This window comes from Heterocephalus glaber, unplaced genomic scaffold (assembly GCF_053883595.1).
Source record: "Heterocephalus glaber isolate CG9 unplaced genomic scaffold, H.glaber_assembly_v1.0 deba00000546, whole genome shotgun sequence".
NCBI lineage: Eukaryota > Metazoa > Chordata > Mammalia > Rodentia > Bathyergidae > Heterocephalus > Heterocephalus glaber.
In genome coordinates, this window is record NW_028258147.1 from 22,708,091 (window position 1) to 22,730,751 (window position 22,661).

General features: G+C 34.4%; 1 protein-coding gene across 2 annotated transcripts in view; it reads left to right on the top strand.

The window, feature by feature from the left end:
* The window catches only part of Samtor (S-adenosylmethionine sensor upstream of mTORC1), a 74,976-nt gene that overhangs the window by 36,623 nt on the left and 15,692 nt on the right, over nucleotides 1-22,661 (top strand). For both annotated transcript variants that reach the window (XM_021244766.2, XM_004865282.4), the window contains exon 3: nucleotides 6,532-6,702. In XM_021244766.2, the coding sequence (XP_021100425.1) occupies nucleotides 6,532-6,702 (171 nt within the window). The remainder of the gene's footprint in view (nucleotides 1-6,531; nucleotides 6,703-22,661) is intronic.

The window sequence follows — 22,661 nt, forward strand, 5'->3', positions numbered from 1 at the left end:
ACCTAAGAATTTTCTTACATAACCAAGATACAGCTCTCACAATCAAGAAATTTAACATAGGGCCAGGTATTTAGCTCAGTGGTTCAGATGCTGGCCTTGCAAGCGCAAGGTTCCAAGTTCGATCCCCGGTACCGGAAAAAAAAAAAAGAAACTTAACATAAGTACAGTGCTGTTAACTGATGTACATAACCCGTAATCAGATTTCCCTGGTTTTTATAATGCTCTTTATGGTTGGATTTTGCTTTTCATCTTGCATCTCATACGAATGACTCAGAACTCATTGCCCTTGGTTGTTAAGCCTCATTAGTCTCTCTTAACCTAGAAAAATTATCTATCTACCTTTCTCTCCCTCTCTCCTCCCTCTCATTTTTTCCTCTCCCCCCTCTCTTGCTCTCTGTCTTGCTCTCTCCTTTCTTGCTCTCTCTCCCTCTCCTTTTGTCCCCCACCACCACCTCTTTCTCTTCCTTTCCTTTCTTTTCCTTTCCTTGACTTTTATGACATGGTTTCTTGTAAGAGTTGTGTAGACTTGTTTCTCATTGTGGATCTGTAGTGTGTGTGTGTGTGTGTGTGTGTGTGTGTATGAGAGAGAGAGAGAGAGTATCTCAGAGATATATGACATCTTTACTAAAAATTTTAAAAATTATTTTTATTGTTTACTCTTTTAAATAGATTTTGTGTTTTAGAGCACTTTGTTTACAAAAGAATTGAGCAGAGAGTACAAGAAAATTCCTATACACACTGTTCAAACCCCCTCCTTCCCCACACGCAGCCTCTCTCACTGTCAGCATCATTACCAGAGGAATGCATTTGTTAAAATTGCTGAATTTACATCGATACAATATTATAACCCAAAGTCCATGATTTACAATGTACATTCTGAGTATGGTTCATTTTATGAGTTTTGAAAAGTATTTATTAACAGTATCCACCATTATAATATCACACAGGATAATTTCTCTGCCTTAAAATCCCTCTGTGTGGTGCCCATTCACTCCCCCTACTCCGGCAACCCTGACCTTTTTACTGTCTTTGCTTGTTTTTTCCTGAATATCATATAGTTGGAATCCTACAGTATGTAGCTAGCTCTTTGAGATTGGCTTCTTTCACTCATTAATGTACTTTTAAGGTTCTTCTTTTCCTTTTCAAGTCTTAATGGCTCATTTCTTTCTAGCCCTGAATTAGGCTGTCTGGATGTGTCACTGTTTATCCATGCACCAGGGAAAGACTTTGGTTGTGACCACATTTAAGTAATTATGAATAAAGCTATAGTAAACATCTGCATGCAGATTTTTGTATGGACATAAAATTTTCAGTTCGTTTGGTTAGATGCCAAGGGCCCTTATTGCTGGATTGCACATCAAGATTGTGTTTGGTTTCACATGAAACTGCCGGACTCTATCAAAGTGGCTGTAACATTGCATTTCCAACAGCAATGGTGAGGATTTCTGTTACTGTACATTCTGGCATATTTGGTGCTGTTGGTTTTCTGTCTTTTAACCCTTCTAATAAATATGTTGTAATATCTTATTGTTTTCATTTGCTTTTTCTAATGACATATGATACGGAATATCTTAATGCTTATTTGAATCTATGTTTCCTTTGGGTAGGTTTATATTCAGGTCTTTTGTCCATTTTTTGACCTTTATGAGTTCTTTTTGTATTTTAGATAATATTCCTTAGTCCTGTATTGCCTTTTGCAAATATTGTTTTGTTGTCCGTGGCTTATCACTTCATTCTGATGGTGTCTTTCACATGGCAGAAAAATTTAATTTTATTATAGTTTTGTAGTTCATCAATTCTTTCTTTCATGGATTGTGCCTATACCCCCCGCCCCCTTTTGGTGGTTTGAGATACCATCTCACTATGTAGTTCAGGCTGGCCTTGAACTCAGTATGTAGCCCAGGACGGCCTTGAATTCACAGGGATTCTTTTGCTTCAGCCTCTTGAGTGCTGGGATTGCAAGTGTGTGCCACCACACCCGTCTGGATTCATTTTTTTTCAGTGTGAATGCCCAGTTTGTTCCACCATAACTACTGAAAAGAGTATTTTTTTCTCCATTATATTGCCTTTTCTTTTCTGTCAAAATTCAGTTGATTATAAATTTTGTGGGTGTCTTTCCAGGCTCTCTATACTGTTTCATTGATTTGTCTATTTTTTGCCATTGTCATACTGTCTGACTGCTGTAGCTATATAGTAAGTCTTGAGGTCTGTAGTGTTCTCCAACTTATCTTTAATATTGTGTTGACTACTCTCAATCTTTTTTGCCTCTTGAGCTCTTTATGTGTTACAGAGTATTATTCACAGCTTGACTGATCTTGGGGGCCCAGGTAGTTGGCTAAACATTATTGCTAGGTGCGTCTCTGAGGATGTTTGAGATGACATTCACATTTGAATTGGTAGACTGAGTAAAGCAGATGACCCTCCCCAAGATGAGCTTTATATGTCCAACCCATTGAAGTCCACAATAGAACAAAAGTATGAAGGAAAGATACCCTTACCCCAAAAATGTGAAGAAAGGACCCCCGCTCCCATCACTTTTTCCTCCCTTCATCTCTCTGCCTGCTTGAACTGAGACATCCTCAGTCTTCTTTTGCTGTCAGACTGGGACTTAACCCTATTGGCATTCTTGGTTGTTAGGCCTTCAGATTTGGGCTAGGACGTATATAATTGGCTTTCAGGCTTTTGACTTGAACTAGGACTATACTACTAGCTATTTCTGGTTCTCCAGCTTATAAACAACAGATTATGGGACATCTAAGACTCCATAATTACAGGAGTTATTTCCTTATAATAAATTTATTTCTAAATATCTGTATGTATTCAGTATCTCTCTCCCTGGATATATATGTATGTATATATGTATGTATCAAGAGCTCTATTAATATGTCCAGTGTTTCTCTGACAAATGTCTGAAGAATCCTGACAAATACATCATATAAATTTTAGAATTTTTGTATATCCACAAAATAACTTGCTGAGATTTTGATTAGGATTGTATTGAATCTAGACACTAAGTTGAAGAGAATTTGATATTTAGGAATATTTAGTTTAATTTTCTGTGAACATGAAATGTGTTCCATTTGTTTGGTTCTTGTTTGTATCTGATTTCAGATGTAAAATGTTCTTTTATATCTATATTGCCAACTTAACTCGTATATAATTAATATTTGGTTGTTAAATCCCAATCTCCTCCTTTATGATTATATTGGGGAGAGAGGGTGGGGGAGGGAGAGGGAGAGGGAGACATTTTGAGATTTTTGTTCACTGAAAAGTGGTCGTGCTGGGCTTATTAGGTATTTAAATCTTTTAGGTACTTTTTGTATTGTATTGTTTGTGTTAGAGTTTCTGTAGGTGCACAGATGTGGGGTTGGGTGCCTTATTATGTTTTATAATTTCCAAAAACCTATATATACATTTAATAAATGTTCATTTGGTCTTATACACACACATCTCAGTAGGATTCTTAATTGCTTCCTTCTTTCCCTTCATATGTACTTCCTTTTTTAAAGGTGCATTCTCACCCCCAGCATTTTTATCAAGATTCTCACTTTTGCTAACAATCCTTTCCAGAATTCTTTCCTTTGAACTTCCTGGAAAGTGCTTTGATTTAGTAAGTCCCAAATCTTTCCTTAGAATTTTTCCACTAAGAGTTGGACCCTGTCTTGGGCATAGCCTCAGTTGGTGTTAAATGATTTTGCCATCTCCATCATATTTCTCTGTTTTAAACAGTCTTCATCTAACTCTACTTGGGGTTTGTTCCAAAGCCTACCTAGTTGCCCTCAGATTTTATTTTCCTGATTCCATGTAGAATGAAGTGTTATTCTCTATTTCCTGCATACATCATAGGCATTAACTATGAGTGCTTTTATTTGCTCTCTGCAGTGATCTGTGTGTTTTCAAAGGGTATGTGGTGAGATTGAAATTAAGTTGGCTGCTATTCTCTGAAAACCAGGAATTCTACATCTTTATGTATTTTATTGCTGAATGTCTTGGTGTAACTATCAGGTTGAACCACCTAAAATTGCACCATATGGTTCAAGAACTGTTGAATATCAGCAGCTTCATCTAGTTCTAACTAATGGAAAGATAAGCAAGCTTTTTATTCTTGTGTTTCATGCCTTAGTGAAAGGCTGTATGATAGAGACATTTTAGTGTTAATTCCAAGTTGATAAAAACTACATTTTTGTTAACTTTATTGAAGTATAATTTGCATACAATGACATGGACCTATTCTAGTATACAGTTCAGCGGATTATTTTTAACTATTTATACTTATTTACTACCACTATTAAGATGTATAATATTTCTGTTACTCCAAAAAGTTCTCTTTCAAGTCAACTCTACCACCTCATCTCAGGCAACTGCTAAACTGCATCCTCACATGAGATTAAATGTGTAATGGCCACATTTTTAGATTGGCCTGTGATTCTTGCATGATTTAAAGCTTGTTTACCTTTCCAATGTTATTGGGCTACCATTCCTTTTTATATGTGTGCCAGTCTCAAGGACTTTTCATTTGTGAGTCCATTCAACCATCTCCTTCTGCCTGGTAGTATGTCACATGCCTTGAACTGAGGTACATTTCTACAGGATCCATTCTGATTTCTGCTTCCATGACTTTGTTTACGGTATCTTCTCTGCCTGGAAAGCATTTCCCTCCTTAACTAATATTCTCCTTGTCTGAGTCATTTCTCCTTTCTAAAATCAGTTTATTTTATTGATTTTAGATTGGATTAGATATTTCATTTATAAATAATATAACATACATGTATGTATATCTTTGTTTTTCTTAGTTGTATTTTGTTCATTTATATAATTCCCTGGGCCCTTCACAAGCCAGAGCTTCTTGAGGGTTGTTTTGCCATCATATATATTCTTCCATAGGTGCTTAATAAATATTTGATTAATGATGAATGTGTTTCAGCTCTTGTATATAATTAAAACTAAATCTACATGGGATAAGTTAATGGGAATTTTAAAAATGAAATTGAACTAATAGCATCTGTGTATATGTGAGAGAAACATTGTTTCCCTTAAACCATATTTCTGCTTGCTATAACAAATTAAATGACTTGAATTCTTACTATCTTTGCCCTGTGTTTCTGGAACTTCACAAAGCAATGTCTGTGGAGAAAAGTAATTTAGCTTTGTTGTGAAGTATAAGCTATGTACAGTACTAGAATGTTGTGTATTTTAAGACTCTACGGAGAAATAAAATTTGTTCAGATTCTATTCTTTAAGTAGCTTTGATAAGTTTTAAAGTGTGTATCTTTTGTCAGATTGTAAGCAAAAGAACCAGAGCACAGTCTCACTTGTCATTACTTTAAGTTTCTTGGCTTCAGTAGTTAATAAATGTTTGAGTTGATTCTGTCAAGGAAGACTCAGAGTGCTTCCAGAACAAGTAGAGCTTCCTGGAGGGTGGCATACTTGGAGAGGACATGGGAGCTCCCTACTCCTTCCTACATACCTCACCCTGTGCATCTCTTTTATCGGTGTCCTTTGTAATATCCTTTATAATAAAACAGTAAATATAAGTGTTTCCCTGAGTTTTCTGAGCCATTTGAGCAAATTAAACCAGAAGAGGGGGTTGTGGGAACCCTCTTCATAGCCAATTAATCAGAAGCACAAATAAAACAACTGGGAACTGGTGATTGGCATCTTCAGTGGGTGGGAGGACTACGTCTTTATCTTGTGAGGTCTGCTTAAGTGTGTGACCGAGCCTCTCACGTTAAATAGTGTCAGAACAGAATTGTGTTAGAGGATGCCGAACTGATATCCTCTCCAGAATTAATTGCTTACTTGCTGGTGTGGAGAAATCCCCACCTTTTGAGGTCACAGAAGTCTTTTATGTTGGTTGTTGTCGTGTGAGAGAAGAAAAACAATTTGGTTTTTCTAACACAGTATGATACCATTGTTACCTGAACTAGGTTTTCTTGTGTCTTCTCTTAAAGCAGATAAAAGAAAACATAATCTTTTAATGTATTAGCAACTTGATTTTGCTTTCATAAACCAAGAGGGACCGCAAAACAACTATTAGATTATCTACTACTAGCAAAGCTGGCTCAAAATTAACTCTTGACTACCAGTACATTGTTTCTAGATACTGTCACTGAATAGCGATTATCTAATCTTTGCTAGAGAACTTATATTTTAGTTAAAATTAAGTAAAATGTACACAGATACATTTATGTTCCTGAAAAACATTTTTACTTATTAAGCATATTTGATGATCACTCTGTTGTATAGTAATTTTAACAATTTTAAGTACTTAAAAGTTGCTCAAACTTGCCTGTGTTTGACATTTTAAAAATGGGATTAACATGCTGGGGATTTAGCTCAGTGGTTTCGCCGCCTGCTGTGCAAGTGCGAGGACCTGAGCTCCATCCCCCGGTACCAAAAAAAAAAAAAAAAAAAGTAAAGAGCAAAAATGGGATTAACTGAAAGTTTCCCATCTTAACAAAGGCTAATATTTTTCATTTTATTTTAAGTCATATCCAGTATTTTAAAATATAACTTTATTTTGACTTTCAGTGTATGTAGAGAATATTTCCAAAATGGTGGAAAGAGAAAAGCGCTTGAAAAAGATGAAAAAAGAGCTATACTCACCAATAAGACCACTGCAGCCTTAAACACGCACGAGTCTTCTAAACTTGAAGGACATTTAACCAACCTCAACTTTACAAACCCTGAATTTATAGCTGAGTAAGTACACTTTTTTTTTTTTTGCTTCAATTAACATTATCCTAAGTAGCTGTATTAATGTAAAATGATATAATGGTTTATACCCAATAGTGAGCAGTTTATTTTCTCCTCTGGTTATATGTTAGGGTGATGAATACAAGTTTATACTTTTAGGTAGAAAATTAGGACAAAATTTTAAGAAATGTTTGGAAAGTTAGTGGTTCTATATAGCATGTGTTGTCCTCATTAAAAATGAGAAAGAATATACATTATATGTTATTATAATAATAATGCTTATGATAATACAAAGAATCAAAATAGTAAAATGCAGTTAAACTGTTTAAAGTAGCTATCCACTAAGAAATTACAAATAAGGAAAAATATTGAAAAATTATTAATAGTAACTATCATTATTTTATTGTTGATCTGAAAATCTTCCCGCTAGTAGTGTATTTAAATGGGCACAAATTTTGTTAAGTAATTATAGTGTTAAAATTATTTATATATTTTAGTGCCTAAGTGAATTTTTGGTATCAAGTAATATTTAATCAGTTGCCTGAAAAATGAGAAAGGCAATTCTAGAAAAGTTCTTGAAAGATGCTGAAAATTAACCATGAAAGTAAAATTAAACTCTTAAATAGTTTCACAGCTTTAGGTATCAATATGGTATTTCCTTGTTACTTTGATTTAATACATGTTGATATTATCTAGTTTTCAGCAATTCCTTTTAAAAATGAATTAACGTATCTTTGATTATTTCAACAAGGAATGATAAGGCATCTGTATCTTTATTCAGAGATTACTACAGAGTTCACAAAACATAATAACTTATTAAATATCCATAGCTCAGATGTTATAGACATCTTGAAATATTTTTAAAGTGTTGGTCAGTACAGGTAATCAGTTATATTTCTATCAAAAATGAGTTAATATGGACAGTATCAACTCTAGAATTTCACATGGTTCTTTTTTATAGTCTATTCATTATTGAAATTCATGCAGTTATTGTTGTCATACTTTCCTTTAATTCTTTAAATGTAGTTATTTAGACTGGCCTTGAACTTCTGGGCTCAGGTAGTCATCCGACTCAGCTTTGCAAGTAGCTGGGACTATATGCAAGGACTGTAGCCCCCAGCTTAACATTATAATCACTGCTTTGAAGTTTTCATCTGTTAAATCCAGCTTTTAGGCTTACTAAGAGTAAACTTCTGTTTACTGCTCTTTTGTCCTCAACATGGGCCATGCTTTTCTGTTTTTCTTTGTATGTCTCATAATTTCTTGTTGCAAACTGAACTTTGTTGATAATACAGTGTACTAACACTCTTCCTGGATTTTCTCCTAAGGGCTTGGGGCAGGAGAGTTTTAGTAATTTATCTAGAATTAATGTATGGACTCCGTCTCCTTTGTATTTATATATACTTGATATCTGTTGGTTTTTTAGGTTTAGATATTTTTTTTTTAATTGATTTTTTTAGACCTCTTTGTAGGATTGCACCTTGCACAACTCAGTGTCAAAAACAGGAGGTCAAAGATTGTACTCCGTGGGCTGGGGATGTAGCTCAGCGGCACAGGTCCTGAGTTTGATCCCCAAAACAAAACAAAAAAAAGGATTGCATTCGGTGTGTCAGGGTAGTACAGTCCTATGATCCCAGCTATTTGGGAAGCTCAGGCATGAGGATCACAAATTTGAGACCAGCCTGAGAAACCAAGCAAGACCTTGTTTATGAAAAAAAAGAAAAAAGGGCCTGAGGTAGCTGAGGGTTCGAGTACCCTTGGGTTCAAAAACTTCTAGTAAATAAAACTTACAAGCCCTATCTGTCCATGTGTGTGTTGATTGAGGAGCACATTTAAAATTCTTGCAGTTTTCAAATCAGCCTCACTTGCTTTGAGCCAGACCCTCTAGAGTCTCCCCCTGCACGTTCACATAGCCAGGGCTGCACACATTCCAGGATCTTTCTAGTTTTTGACTAGACCTTCATTCTACATCTCAGCCAACCACATGCACCATAGCAACTTTAGACTGTCATAGCTGGTGACACTCCCTGCTTGTTTCTACCAAGTTTCCTACTTTCACTGATAGTGTTATGTAGGATTTCATTCTTTGCTCTGCATTAAGTTAGTCCCCCACCCACAGCCCTGCAGAGAAGCTATTTTCCACAGCCAGCCCTGACCAGGAAGAATTTGCATCCAGGTGAGCAGAGTATGAGGGTGAGGACAGCAGCTCCAGGCCATGAAATCACAGGGCTCCACTGTTCTTAACCTGTATTCAGCTGGTTTTCAAAAACAAACATTTTTCAACTTACTTGCCTTTAAGCTCTGGAATGATTGTTTTTGATGATTTTGTCCAGTTGTTTTTTGAGGATGAGATTTAGCAACCTTTATTCTGTCATAGTCATAAGTCCTTTTCTCTGAGTTAGTTTTAAAGTAGAAAACTTAATTTGGTTTTATATCCAAATAGAATTGTTACTAAGTCAGAATTTACTTAGTGTAAAAATTAAACATTAAAATGACTTAGGCCAGGATGACTAGCTTTAGATTGTTTGCATTCTAAAAGCTTGTTAGTATGACATCTGGCACCAACATGTGTATATAGATTCATTCTTCTTGTTCTGCTCACTATTTTGAAGCTTGTATTGTAGTCATATGGAACTATTTTACTTTCTCCTAATGTGATGCATGTTTAATTTTACTTTTTGGCAGTTGCAAATGCAATATATCCTCTTTCTGATAAACAATTGCTCTGTTCGACTATATTTGAACCATTGTCTCTTCTTGAACTTCTCAAAAGAATCGATACTTTTTGCTTCCAATGTTCAACTTTTCTTATACTTCTGTAGTATTTATATTGTATTAAACTTAACTAGATATGTTTTTCTGACTACCAATGAAAGGAAGGTTTGGAAAATTTGCATATGAAAATGATATTATAGATATACAAAAATACTTAATCCTGGCTACATTAGGTACATTTCTTTCTAGCCTTTTTACTAGGCATTTTTTAAACATAGGAGAGATCATACCACATAAAGAATTTTATAAATCTCTCTTCCTGTGCCAATAAAACAATTGTGCATATTTCTTCAAGAAAATTTACCACTTTGTGTGTCTGAATATGAAGTGATTCTGAATAGAAAATAATACCCAATTTTCAGACAAGGAAATTCCTTCCATTTAGTACTCTCGTTATTCACAGATATTATCATATAGGAAGATACATATGTTAGTATCCAAATCTATTTGACTTTTGACTTAAGATATTATAAATTATCTTTTTCCCAGACTTACCTCAAAATAACTATTCAAATTATTTTAATTTCTGGGTTCAGATAGTGGCAAGTTCACATAGAAATATATCTTTTGTTTTCTAACTTACATTTTGTGGAAACCAAATTAAAAACCCAGTGTTTGTTACTACTAGAGCTACTTTGAAGTCATCTGTGTCTCAAAATAAGATATGGTACTTTTAAAATCTGTGTCTGATGTGATTGCTGAAAATTTTATCCCAAACCCAATTCCCTACTTCACGTAGTATGTACATATCTGTAACTGATCCAAAATAAGTACTTAACTTTGATGCTCTTTTTAAAGTATGTATATTTTTTCAAAACATTGTTCAGACCCCCAAAATTTAAAGACCCAGTGCAAAAATGGGCATCTGAAATGAACAGAAACTTCTCAGATGAAGAAGTAGAAATGGCAAATATATGAAAAAATGTTCAACATCACTGGTCATTTGAGAGATGCAAATGAAAACCAGATTTTCACCTCATTCCATAAAAAATGGCTATTATCAAGAAATCAACCAATAACATGCTAGCGGGGCTGTAGGGAAAAATAGCCCTTCCCCACTCTTGGTGGGAGTGTAGACTGGTGCAACCATGTGGAAATCAGTGTGGTGATGCCACAAAAAACTAAAACTAGAGGTTCCATTCGACCCAGGTATTTCCCTTGTTATGCTCCTGAAAGAATTAAATGCATCATAAAACAGTGATATGTGCACACCCATGTTTATAGCAGCACAATTCATAATAGCTAACTAAATCTTGGAAACAGCCCAAATTCCCATTGAGTGATGAGTGGATAAAGATGAGGTTTTCTTATGCAATGGAATACTACTCTGCCATAAAGAAAGATAAGCTTGAGACATTTCTAGATAAATGAATACACCTTGAGACCATACTCTTAAGTGAAATAAATCAGATACACATGCTTAAATACCCCATTGTTTCTCTGGTATGAGAAACTGAAAGTGTAAATAATGACCAAAATGTATAATAAGCATTGGGAAATGGGGAGAAAATGTTCAAATGGGAAGGAGAACTAAGGAAGGGGGTGGGAGAATTGAAAGGTCAAGAAAAAAAAGAGAAGGAAAAAAAATGGAAACAAATCTTTTATAAATAAAGAGGGTTTGAAGGGGGGTAGGGGGAATGGGAAAAAAGGATCAAGATGTATCATATACAGGTACAAATTCTCTATGATGAATGTGATCATTATATGTATCTAAAATGTACCAATAAAAAAATTAAAACATTGTTCAACTAGTCTACAATCTGTGCCATCAAACGTACTTGAAAAAATATTTAAAAGACCATCATACATGCTCTCAATGACAACAGAATTAAACTAAAAATCAATAGCAGGTAAAGACCTGGAAAACATCCGAATATTGGTAGATTAACCAACACAATTTTTAAAAATTGGAAGAACTATATCTAAATACCTCAAAATTCTGAGTTTTCTGATAAAGACCCAAAGCACAGAGATTGAGAATGAAAGTGGGAATGATTATATAAGTTCAAAACATCATTTGGTTAACAGCTCAAACAGTGGACAAATCTTTATAAGTATCATGATCCAGATTTCTATAGTGTAACTCAGTGATGGGGAACCTTTTAGAGACCAAGGGCCCAAACTGCAACCCAAATCCCAGTTATTTTTCAAAAAGTGCCAACACTGCCCCTCTGTGTGCTGTTATCCGATGCTTAGGTGCTGGGGTGATGCTGGAACAACTTGGCTGTGTGCCCACAGAGAGGGCTTTGCGTGCCTAATGTGGGACACATGCCATAGGTTTGCCACTACTGGTTATATGTAAAGGGAAATGATGACCACAAAGTATTTCTATGGAAAAAAGTTATGCCTGGAGTAATTTGTAAATGTTTCTTTCTTTTTTCTTTTCTTTTTTGGTTTTTTGAGGCTGGGTCTCCCATTGTAGTTCAGGCTGGCCCTGAACTCACTATGTAGCCCAGGCTGGCCTCAAACAGCGATCCTCCTGCCTCAGCCTCCCAAGTGCTGGGATTACAGGGGTGTGCCACCATGCTGGGCTTATAAATGTTTCTTTAGTAAAAGTTAAGCATTCCAAGACAATTCTGTTAGTGTCATTTCATAAGATACTTAATCTAATGTATGAACCATTTCCCTAACTATTAATAATTTAGTATCAAAACCACGCACTATTTCTTTATCAACTGGAATTGAATCTAATCAAAAGGAAAAATATAAAACCAAATAGACTTAAATAAAATTATAAAGATAATTTATAAAATGGAATTTTGAAGTTTTCTTTTATACTAACAAATTACTCTTGTCATCAATAAAATACCTAAGAGGATGTTTTTGTATTTAATGATTAAAAAGTCATTGACTTCTGGGGATGGTGATGCATGCCTGTAATCTCAGCTCTTGAGAGGCTGGGGCAGGAGGATCTCCTTAGTTCAAGGCCAGCCTGGACTATATATAGATCAAAGTCAGCCAGCACTATAGAGAGAGACCCTGTCTTTAAAAATAAAAAGTCATTGACCTTGAGAGATCTATGCAGTGCTATGGGTGGCAGGTGAATTTCAGTGACTTGAAGTTCTAGTGGGAATATTTATAAAGTAATGAGACACTTCAGAGAAGTGTGACATTGAGTGGGAAGCTTAGGATAATGTCTTGAAAGAAATTCAAATCAGTTCTACCCAGCTGATTGCAGCATATATGTATTTTGTTCCAGTATGTCTATAGTAAACATTTTTATTATCTTGAACCACCTAAATAAAATATATTTTTGATGCTAACACATTAGCATTACCAAAATTAAAAGATAGAGCAAGAGTGGTAATTGGCTAAAGCAGTTGGCTGAAGTAGCTGGCTAACATATCTGAAGAGAATTGGGTTTTACTCTTTAATTAAAGAGTTAATTCTATCAGTGCTGTATCTTTAATCGTTACTTCCTTGTATCCCCATGAAGACCACTTTCTTAATAAAAGTCTGATATTCAGAACTATGCCAAAAGTGTTTTAAATGCCTTATCATATCCAGTGTACAAATTTTCCATTGGTGAATGGTATGGTGCCTAATTAGAAGAGTTTCATATTGAACCTCAAAAAACATTTACTAATTTTATATGGGCTGTTGAAGAGTAATGGTACTCTGTTGAAGAGTAATGGTTTTCTTTGTCATTTTTTTCCCTTAAATCACTTACATTTTGATAACTCATTTTTCATCACATTTTGAGATGAAAGTCAAAATTATTGCTGTAAAATTATCATGGTTAAGGATAGCACTGTATAGACTTACTATTTATGCCATACATATAATACTAATTTTTAGAGAAATCAGATCAAATGTAGTAATTTCCTCCTAGAATATATTGAACATAGATGTTCCTAACAAGGAAATGAAGGATCATACAGTTATTAAGAGGAAAAGCTAGTTAAGAAATGTTTTGACTAATACAATGCTTAACCATCAGTTTATGCTTTCGTCTTCATTATGTTTCGTCTTAATTTCTTCTTCATTTTTATTACCAAAAATAGGGTAACCATATGCCCTGGTTTATGTTTACTAGTGCACTCTTATTTTCAGAAGCATCCTAGTTTGAACTATAAATTTCATGATGATCCTGCTTATAAATACAGAATCCATAGTATAACTCAGTTATAAATGTGCACTGAGAAAAGTGAGGTAGATTTAGAGAAGAAACAGGAGAATATAGGTAAATAGAAATCATGACCCATCAAATTTTTTCAAGCCAGTATAGATAATGTTTTTTCATGTCTTAGAAGAGGAAGCAACAGAAAAAACATAGGAACTATTTGAATTAAAAACAGATACTTAGTCTGAAAAGCTATAATTGAAGAGGAGAAAGCCCATGACTAGTGGCTGAAGTATCAAGGAACCTCGGTGACCAGAACATACAAGAATGAAAAAAGTCATTAAGCAAATAAAGATTGAAGAAGAAAAATGTGAAATTACCATAATTTTTCAGTTTTAAAATAACAGTATTTTGTAGATAAATCAATTGGTTTGCATTTCAGTTTTCTTTATATCCAATTCTTATCTGCCAAGTATAGAAAGAGATCGTGAGCTTTTTGGAAGTTATTCCATGTTTTATGAATTATCTAGCCAGGATCATTATTTCTAAAGTTTTAATACAAAAATTATATTACTGGTTGAGTATCCCTTATCTGAAATGCTAGGGATCAGAACTGTTGCCGATTTCAGATTTTTTTCTGATAATTTGGAATATTTGCTTATACATAATGAAGTGTTTTAGGGATGGAACCCATATCTAATTACAGAATTCACTTACAATTCATATATATTTCATGTACATAGCCAGCTTATAGTTTTATAATATTTTAAATAACTGCATGCAATTGACTGTGACCCATCACTTGAGGAAAGGTGTGAAGATTTCTACTGTGTTCTGTCAGAACTCAGAAAGTTTCACTAGAGGTTCCTTTTCATATATAACTGAATTCCTGAAAAATGTTTTTATAAAAGACATGGAATAATATGAAGATTTCACAGCTATAAGAGGGTTTTAAATACCATTCTCCTAATAGAAAAAAATTCTTAATTATACTTGCTTTAAACAGAATTAGTAGCAATATATTTCTAGTATGTTCTAAAATTTTTTAAATATAAAATTACACAGTTGAGTTTTTAGCATCTAATTATATATCCATATTGAGGCATGTGTGATACTGAGAGGTCAAAAATGTACTGTTTGCCGCAGCTTTCATGAATTTATTTTTGTCTCAGTTGTATTAAGATTGACAACTCCAAGCCCTTATTTCTGGTGAGAGGAGTAAGGGAGAAAACAAGTAAGAAAAGTGTGCGTAAATATGAAGACTTGCTAATTTAAAAAAAACAAGAAAAATAAAAAACTCTTCTGAGATCTCTTAGACTCAGACCTCCATAGGAACAATAGACCTATAGTGGAGAATGGAACTCAAAAATTGAGTTTGGAGTCTAAATCTTTAACTGTCAGGTCTGTGAGGCAGCTGCTGTTTAAGGAGATGCAATAGGGGCTGAAACTGTACAGTCTTATCAGCAGCCCTCTTCTTGGGTTTTAGCTGTTTCTCTTCCTGACCTCTTTTATTTCATCAGATCACTGGAACTCAGTCCCTTTCTCTCCAAGGTCTCTCTCTTTGTACTTCTCTGGCCAAGGTGACTGCCTAGTTGTGGATCTGTCAAAGTGAAAGCAGGTGTCTTTGGATTAGTCATAGTGTTCCACAGAATTCCCTATACCAAATTTTATAATACATTCTGTACTCAATTTATCTTTTTTTTATAAGGCAAATAGCCAAGTTCTTGGTATTGGATAACTATATGGAAGAATATATAGATATTTAATCTCATCATATTCCTGTAATTTTTGAAATGACAATACTCATGTAGTAATACATACACGTGATTGTATTGTATATGCTTCCCATCCCCCTTTGGTTCAACTCTGTAGAAAGGCATGTGAAAATAATTCATAAAGCATTTTATTTATATAAAAATTACCTAAATTATATTCCTGCTGTGTACATTTAAGGACAGTAAATCTATCTTGTTTATCACTGCATCATTGAAACCTATGGAATGCCAGTACATGAGGACTCAGTATATATTTAAAGATATGGACACAACTGAATAATATAGAAAGTTTGAGGGTTAATTGTTTTGCTTCAGAATGTCATGTTTTAAAATTAAGTGTGATGCTAATACCCAAAAGGAAATGTGAACCTCAGGGGAAGCTGTTTTTGAAATATGAAAATTATTAAAGAACCTTAACCATTTGTATTTTTCACTACTTTAGTTCTCAAAAGAAGTTTTCAGACCCCCAAAAATACTGTTACCTGTGTTAGTTTTTATCTAAATCAGTAATGATGGAGATCACAGCACAGATCTTTTAAGCTGTAAATGTGAGTATGAAGTAGTCAATACTACTTCTTAAATTGTCTACTACATTCAGTCTCAAAGCCTTAAGCAATATTATGTGATTTAAGAACCACTCAAGAGGATAAGCCTATCCTTCCAAAGATCCTGTTACCAATTAACTCTAGGTTAAATATATCTTATAAAGTTAGAAGTGTTTTAAAAACCTGGGGAACACTGTATTTTAACAGAATTCACAATATTCTAAGTATGTAAGTCAATCTGTTCTCTCAAATCACACAAGAACCTGTCTAGATGCCATGTTTTCCTTAGGCCTTGCTAGTAGTTGAGAACTTACGAAAGGGTTAGAGAATTCTAAACCATTAGGTTTTCACATCTGCTTTTGCTGGCCCTTGCACAGACTCTAGAGAATACCTCCCCAGCACTGTAGAGAACACTGAAAAACACTGTTTCAAACTGCATGCTTGGATAAATATTTGCAGGCTTTTTATGTAATAAGCAAAAATTTTTACTTAGAGTTTACAGTCTGCCTTAACATGTCTTGATTAGTTTAAAATGCTATTGTCAACACTGGCAGCATGCCAGACCAAAAATTATGTAGGAAATAAAATCCTGCGTTTCCTTATTAAATTGTTTAACCAGCAGGGTGGGAATTAAGGCGGAGAAAATAAAAGAAATATGAGCTTGTACTATAACTGTTTTGGAAAAGAGAACAAAAGACGATACTGAATTAAAAACAAGGTAGAAAATTTAAGTGAAACATTATAATTTGGAAAGCTTATTCATCTTTACATGTACCAAGGTTTTTCACTTAAGATATTTCCATGGTGTAAAGTAAAAAATGTCAAATTGAAGTTACAGAGATTGTGAATTCTGAAGTTTTAAGTGTTATAAAAATATTTTAAATAATTCAGTTGGTTTGTTTTGGTTTTTGCTGTTAAGGATAAAACCTGGGCCTTGCTCTTGCTAAGACAAGTGCTCTACCACTGGGCTGTATCCCCAGCCCTAAATAATGCAGTTTAAAGATTCTCTGCATAAATTTATCTAAAGAGCTAAAAGTGAAAATTTTACTAGAGTGCAGTAAACATGTCAAAGAGGTATTTAAATGTAGAGGCAGTGTAACCAATGACACTTTTTAGCCAGGCTTTGTTGTCCATTGTGTTTTAATATGTTCAGTATGTAAATGAAGAAAGGTACAGAAACCAGTCTAACAGTATTTCAGTTTGCATTTGCTGTCAAGTTTTTTTTTTGCCTTTTTGCTTTTTATTGGCAGTTTTGTTTTTAAAATGACAACAAGTATGACATTGAAGTCTAATGTTCCCGAAGTACAAGAAGGCTGTTTTGTGCCTTGCAGAGAAAATACATGTTTTAGATAGGCTTTCTCCAGCCATAAGATACAGTGCTACAGCTGTGAGTTCAGTGTTCATGTGTCAACAGTATGTATTAAATAAGATGTCTTTAAACAGAAAAATACATGGGCCGGGGATTTAGCTCAGTGGTTTCGCCGCCTGCTGCACAAGCGCAAGGACCCGAGTTTGATCCCCGGTACCAAAACAAACAAACAAACAAAAAAACCAGAAAAGTACACATAAATCCAGGGTATGTGTTGATCTCTTGATGAAAATGTGACCAGATACTTGCTCTAGGAACCATGATTTGATAGTTACAATTCAGTGTTTAAAGTAACTGTATAGCACGTAACTACCACAAATAGCAAGAATTGTATCAATAAATATATATCCCATTATGAAAAGGGCTAGGGAGTGTCATCAGGGAGAGTCTAGGATGCAGGCAGTATTTTATTTTTTGACCGGGGTGGTAATTACATGGATGTTTGCTATGTGACTGTATTTTTAAACTGTGTATTAACGAATCCTTCAAATTATGAAAGACAATCTTATCAAAACAAACTAAGCTCCTTCTGAAGAATGCAAGTTTGATTTAATGCTATAAAACTTATGAACATACTCAAATATAAACAGATTTTAAAAAGTCCTATCAATAGAAGCATAGAATGGATTTTTAAATATTGAACAGTGATGTATGTTAAACAAGCAAACAAAAAACCCTAGTTAAGCATAAAAGAAAATACTTCACCTTTATGATGTGTAGTGTTGTATACAAAACCTGTATTTAACATTGAAACATACCCCCTGAAATTTGTATAGCAGTGCCCACTTGTACACTTCTGTTTAGTGTTGTATGAAAAGCCCTAGGTAGAGAGTGAAGCAAAAAGTTACATGGGTGGGTGGATAGAAAGGAAAGGAAAAATATAGATCTCAGTTTTCACAGATCATATACCTGTGTGTCTCCTTTTAGAGTAGCAAACATGGTAAGCAATTGAGGTAAAAGAACTTAGTAAAGTTACTGGATATAAAAATCAAAATACAATAATCAATTGCATTTCTATGACCAGCAATAAAAATTGAAATTGAAAAGATAACAGTAGTATGAAAAACTGTGAAATACCAGGGAATATGTATATAACAATAAATATGAGACCTTTTCCAAAAAAATAATAAAACTGTTTGCAGACAGTTAAAAAACTAAGTAATTTCTATGTCCATGAAATTAAAGACAATATTATAAAGGTAAAAATTCTCCCCAAATCATCTTTAGGCTTAGTAACACACTACTCAAAGTCTCCGTGGGTGTAAAGAAGGATACCACTACATAGCAACATCAGTTAATTATAGAAGCACAGACAGATCTCATGAACATGATAGTAAATTAAAGAAGTAAGTCACAAAAGCCAATGTGTACTATAAAATCAAACTATATCATTTCTAATATTCTGTCCTAAGTAGTTAGGACCATAAAAGGGTATCAAAGGAAAGGTTATCACTAAAATCAAGTTAATGGCTACCATTATGAAAAGGGCTAGGGAGTGTCATCAGGGAGAGTCTAGGATGCAGACAGTATTTCATTTCTTGACCTGGGTGGTAATTACATGGATGTTTGTTATGTGACTTTTTAAAACTGTGTATTTGTGTTCTGTGCAAATAAATGAAGTTGAACCAAAGCTTGAAATGGATTAAGGAAGTGAATAAGAACTGATAAATTACTAAGCTAACCTGTGAAATTGTTGTTATTGGTGTTGGTACTCTAGTGTTGAATTAACTTGTGTAATTTTGAATACTTCATTCGATAGAAAATTTCAGAGTCTTTAAAAAAGACTGTCAGAGATTTGTTGCTACTCAGTTTACTAAAATTTATTATAGAACTTACTGTGAGCCAAATTCTGCTTTTACTATGATCAGGAAGATCATTAATGGGTGAACCACAAAAGATTTCATCCATAACATGATAATGGCTGTGAACACTTATATGTAGCAGGCACTGGATCAAGCATTAAACTTATTATCTCTTAAACCTGGAAAAAACTTACGTGGGTATTATTATTATCCTGTATTACATGGTAAGGGAAAGAATCAGGTTTGATATCAGTTTCTCTGATTCCAGAACTGTACGTAAGGCTTAGAATGATGAGGTAGTAGTCTATATAGTAGTATGTACATACATTATAGATTCTCATTTATTCTACCTGGGTATGATCCATGTTCCTGTATTGCATAAATTAAGCAGCAGTGCCAGCTATATGCCAAGCATTTCTCTGGCCCCTGTCTACTTCATCTTTTGCTCTGGTTATGAACTTGTAACCTGTGCCACAATAGTTCACTGGCTCCTTTCTTCTATGCAGTAGTATGATATTCTAAGAACCACCCCATTTAGTTTAACTTTACAATAATAATCTCCCTTCAGAAATACTGAAAATACCTCTTGAGTTCCAGGAGCAATTCTTTTCACTGGGAGAATTTCTAGGCATTTCCAAAATCTCACACACCTCTCAATATCTGAGTCAGAATTAGTTATTTTACATAGAAAATTAAGGCATGCTTTGGTGAAATTACAGTTTCGGAGAAACACTGTTTTACCCGTATAAACTTTCTTCAGATAAGTTCTTAAATAAAATTATATTTTAAGGCAAAGATATTTTTTAATTGGTTCATATTATTTTTGTGGTCCTCTTCGGTGTTTATACTTTACGAGGGAGCTCCTTTATAGTTGGTCAAAATGAAATGGTCACTGTGGTCATTTCCGTAAAATGTTAGGACATCATCAGCTCTTGGTTAAAAAATTTATTATATTTGTTTTCTGGGAAAAAAGTCTTTAGATTGTATCATTTTTCAAGTAAGCGACTGTACAGCCTGTAGCTGAATACCTCTCTAAAGTGATACACTTGCTGAATACAAAGAGAGAAGCTGAGCAAGGTTCTCTCTGCTCAGTTGTCTTCAAAGAAGCACAGTGCTCTTTTTAACCAATTATTTATATTCACGGTGATAGGTATGGGTCTAGTTTTAATCTTTGGCAGGTTGAAATTCAGTTTTTCCAACACCATTTATTGAACAGGCTGTCTTTTCTCCTATGAGGGGGGTTGGCTCCTTTGTCAAAGATGAGGTAGCTGAGTATGTCTGGAGTTGCTTCTGTATCTTCTATCCCACTGATCCTCAGGTCTGTTCTTTTGCCAGTACCATGCTGTTTTTATCACAGTAGCTTTGTAGTATAGTTTCACAGTGGGGCGTGTGATACCCCCAGCCATGTCTCTGTTGCTTAGAATTGCTTTTGCTATTCTAGGTTTCTTCTGGTTCCAAATGAATTTTTGGATTGTTTTCTCTAGTTCTGTGAAGTATATTGTTGGAATTTCAATCGGCATTGCATTGAATCTATATAGTAGTTTTGGAAGTATGGCCATTTTCACTATATTGGTTCTTCCTACCCAGGAACAAGGGATGTCTTTCCATTTTCTTATATCCTCCTCAATCTCCTTTTTCAGAGTGCTGTAGTTTTCAATGTAGAGGTCTTTTGCTTCCTTTGTTAGATTGATTCCTAGATATTTCATTTTTTTTGGATGCTATTGTAAAAGCAATTGTTTCCCTAATTTCTCGCTCCGTGAGTGTTATTTTTGTACAACAATGCTATTGTTTTTTGAGTGTTGACCTTGTATCCAGCTACTCTACTGAATCTGTCAATTAAGTCTAGAAGTCTTTTGGCGGAGTTTTTTGGGTCTTCTATGTAAAGTATCATGTCCTCAGCAAATAATGACAGTTTAACTTCTTCCTTTCCTATCTTTACTCCTTTTATTTCATCCTGTTTTCTAATTACTGTGGGTAATGTTTCCAGAAGTATATTGAACAGGAGTGGTGATAGTGGGTATCCTTGTCTTGTTCCTGATTTTAGCTTGAAAGTTTTCAGTTTTTGACCATTTAGTATGATATTGGCTGTTGGTTTTTCATAGATAACCTTAATCAGGTTGAGATAAAGACCTTCTATTCCAATGTTTTGTAGGGTTTTTATCATGAATGGGTGTTTTGTCGAATGCCTTTTCTGCATCTATTGAGATGATCATATGTTTTTTGTCCTTGACTCTGTTAATATAGTGTATCACATTTATTGATTTACGAATGTTGAACCATCCTTGCATCCGTGGGATAAATCCAACTTGGTCAGGGTGTATGATCTTGATGACCCTCTGTATTCTGTTTGTCAGTATATTGTTGAGGATTTTTGCGTCTGTGTTCGTTAGGGAGATTGGCCTGTAGTTCTCTTTTTGGGGTGTGTCTTTCCCTGATTTTGGAATCAAAGTAACACTTGCTTCCAGGAATGAATTTGGAAGTATTGCTTCCCTTTCAATTTCCTTGATGAGTTTAAAGAGTGATGGCAGTAATTCTTTAAATGTCTTGTAAAATTCAGCAGTGAAGCCATCAGGACCTGGGCTTTTCTTTGTTGGTAAATTTTTTTATTACATTTTCAATTTCACTCATTGTAATTGGGGTGTTTAGAATTTCTATATCTTCTTCATTTAACTTTGGCAATTTGTATGTATCTAGGAATCTGCCTATTCTGTGTTTTCCATTTTATTGAAGTACACGTTCTCGAAGTAGTAGGTATTGATGATCCTTTGGATTTGCGTTGGATCTGTTGTGACTTCACCGTTATTCTTAATTGCATGTATTTGCGCCTTTTCTTTCCTTTTTTTGATAAGGTTATCTAAAGGTTTATCGATTTTATTTATTCTTTAAAAAACCAACTCTTTGATTCATTGATGTTTTTTGTATTGTTCCCTTAGTCTCCATTGCATTGATTTCTGCTCTGATCTTTATAATTTCCTCTCTTGTACACACTTTGGATTTGTTATACTTTTCTTTTTCTAGCAGCTTGAGGTTTTGCATTAGGTTATTTATCTGAGTTTTGTCTGTTTTCCTAATATTTCCTGTTTTGTCTGTTTTCACTGCTATGAATTTCCCACGTAGAACTGCTTTCATTGTGTCCCATAAATTCCTGTATGTTGTATTGGCATTTTCATTTATTTGTAGAAACTGTTTAAATTCTTCTGTGAGCCATTAGTTTTTCAAGAGGATTTTATTCAGTTTCCATGTGTTTGGAGGGGTTTGCGGTTTCTCATGTTATTGATCTCCAATTTTATTGCACTATGGTCTGATAAAATACAGGGGATAACTTCAGTTCCTTTACATTTACTTAGACATGTCCTATGAGCTAGCAGGTGGTCTGTTCTGGAGAATGACCCGTGTGCAGCTGAAAAGAATGTGTATTCTGATTTTGGGGGGTGGGACACTCTGTAAACATCTATTCAGTCCATTTGTTCAATAGCTTGTTTCAGTTCTAGAATTTCCTTGTTAATTTTTTGTCTAGATGATCTGTCTGTTTGTGATAGTGGGGTATTGAGGTCCCCCACTACAACTGTGTTAGTGTTTATTTGGTTTTTTGTGTCCATTAATATTTGTTTTGTATAGTTGGGGCCATTCGTATTT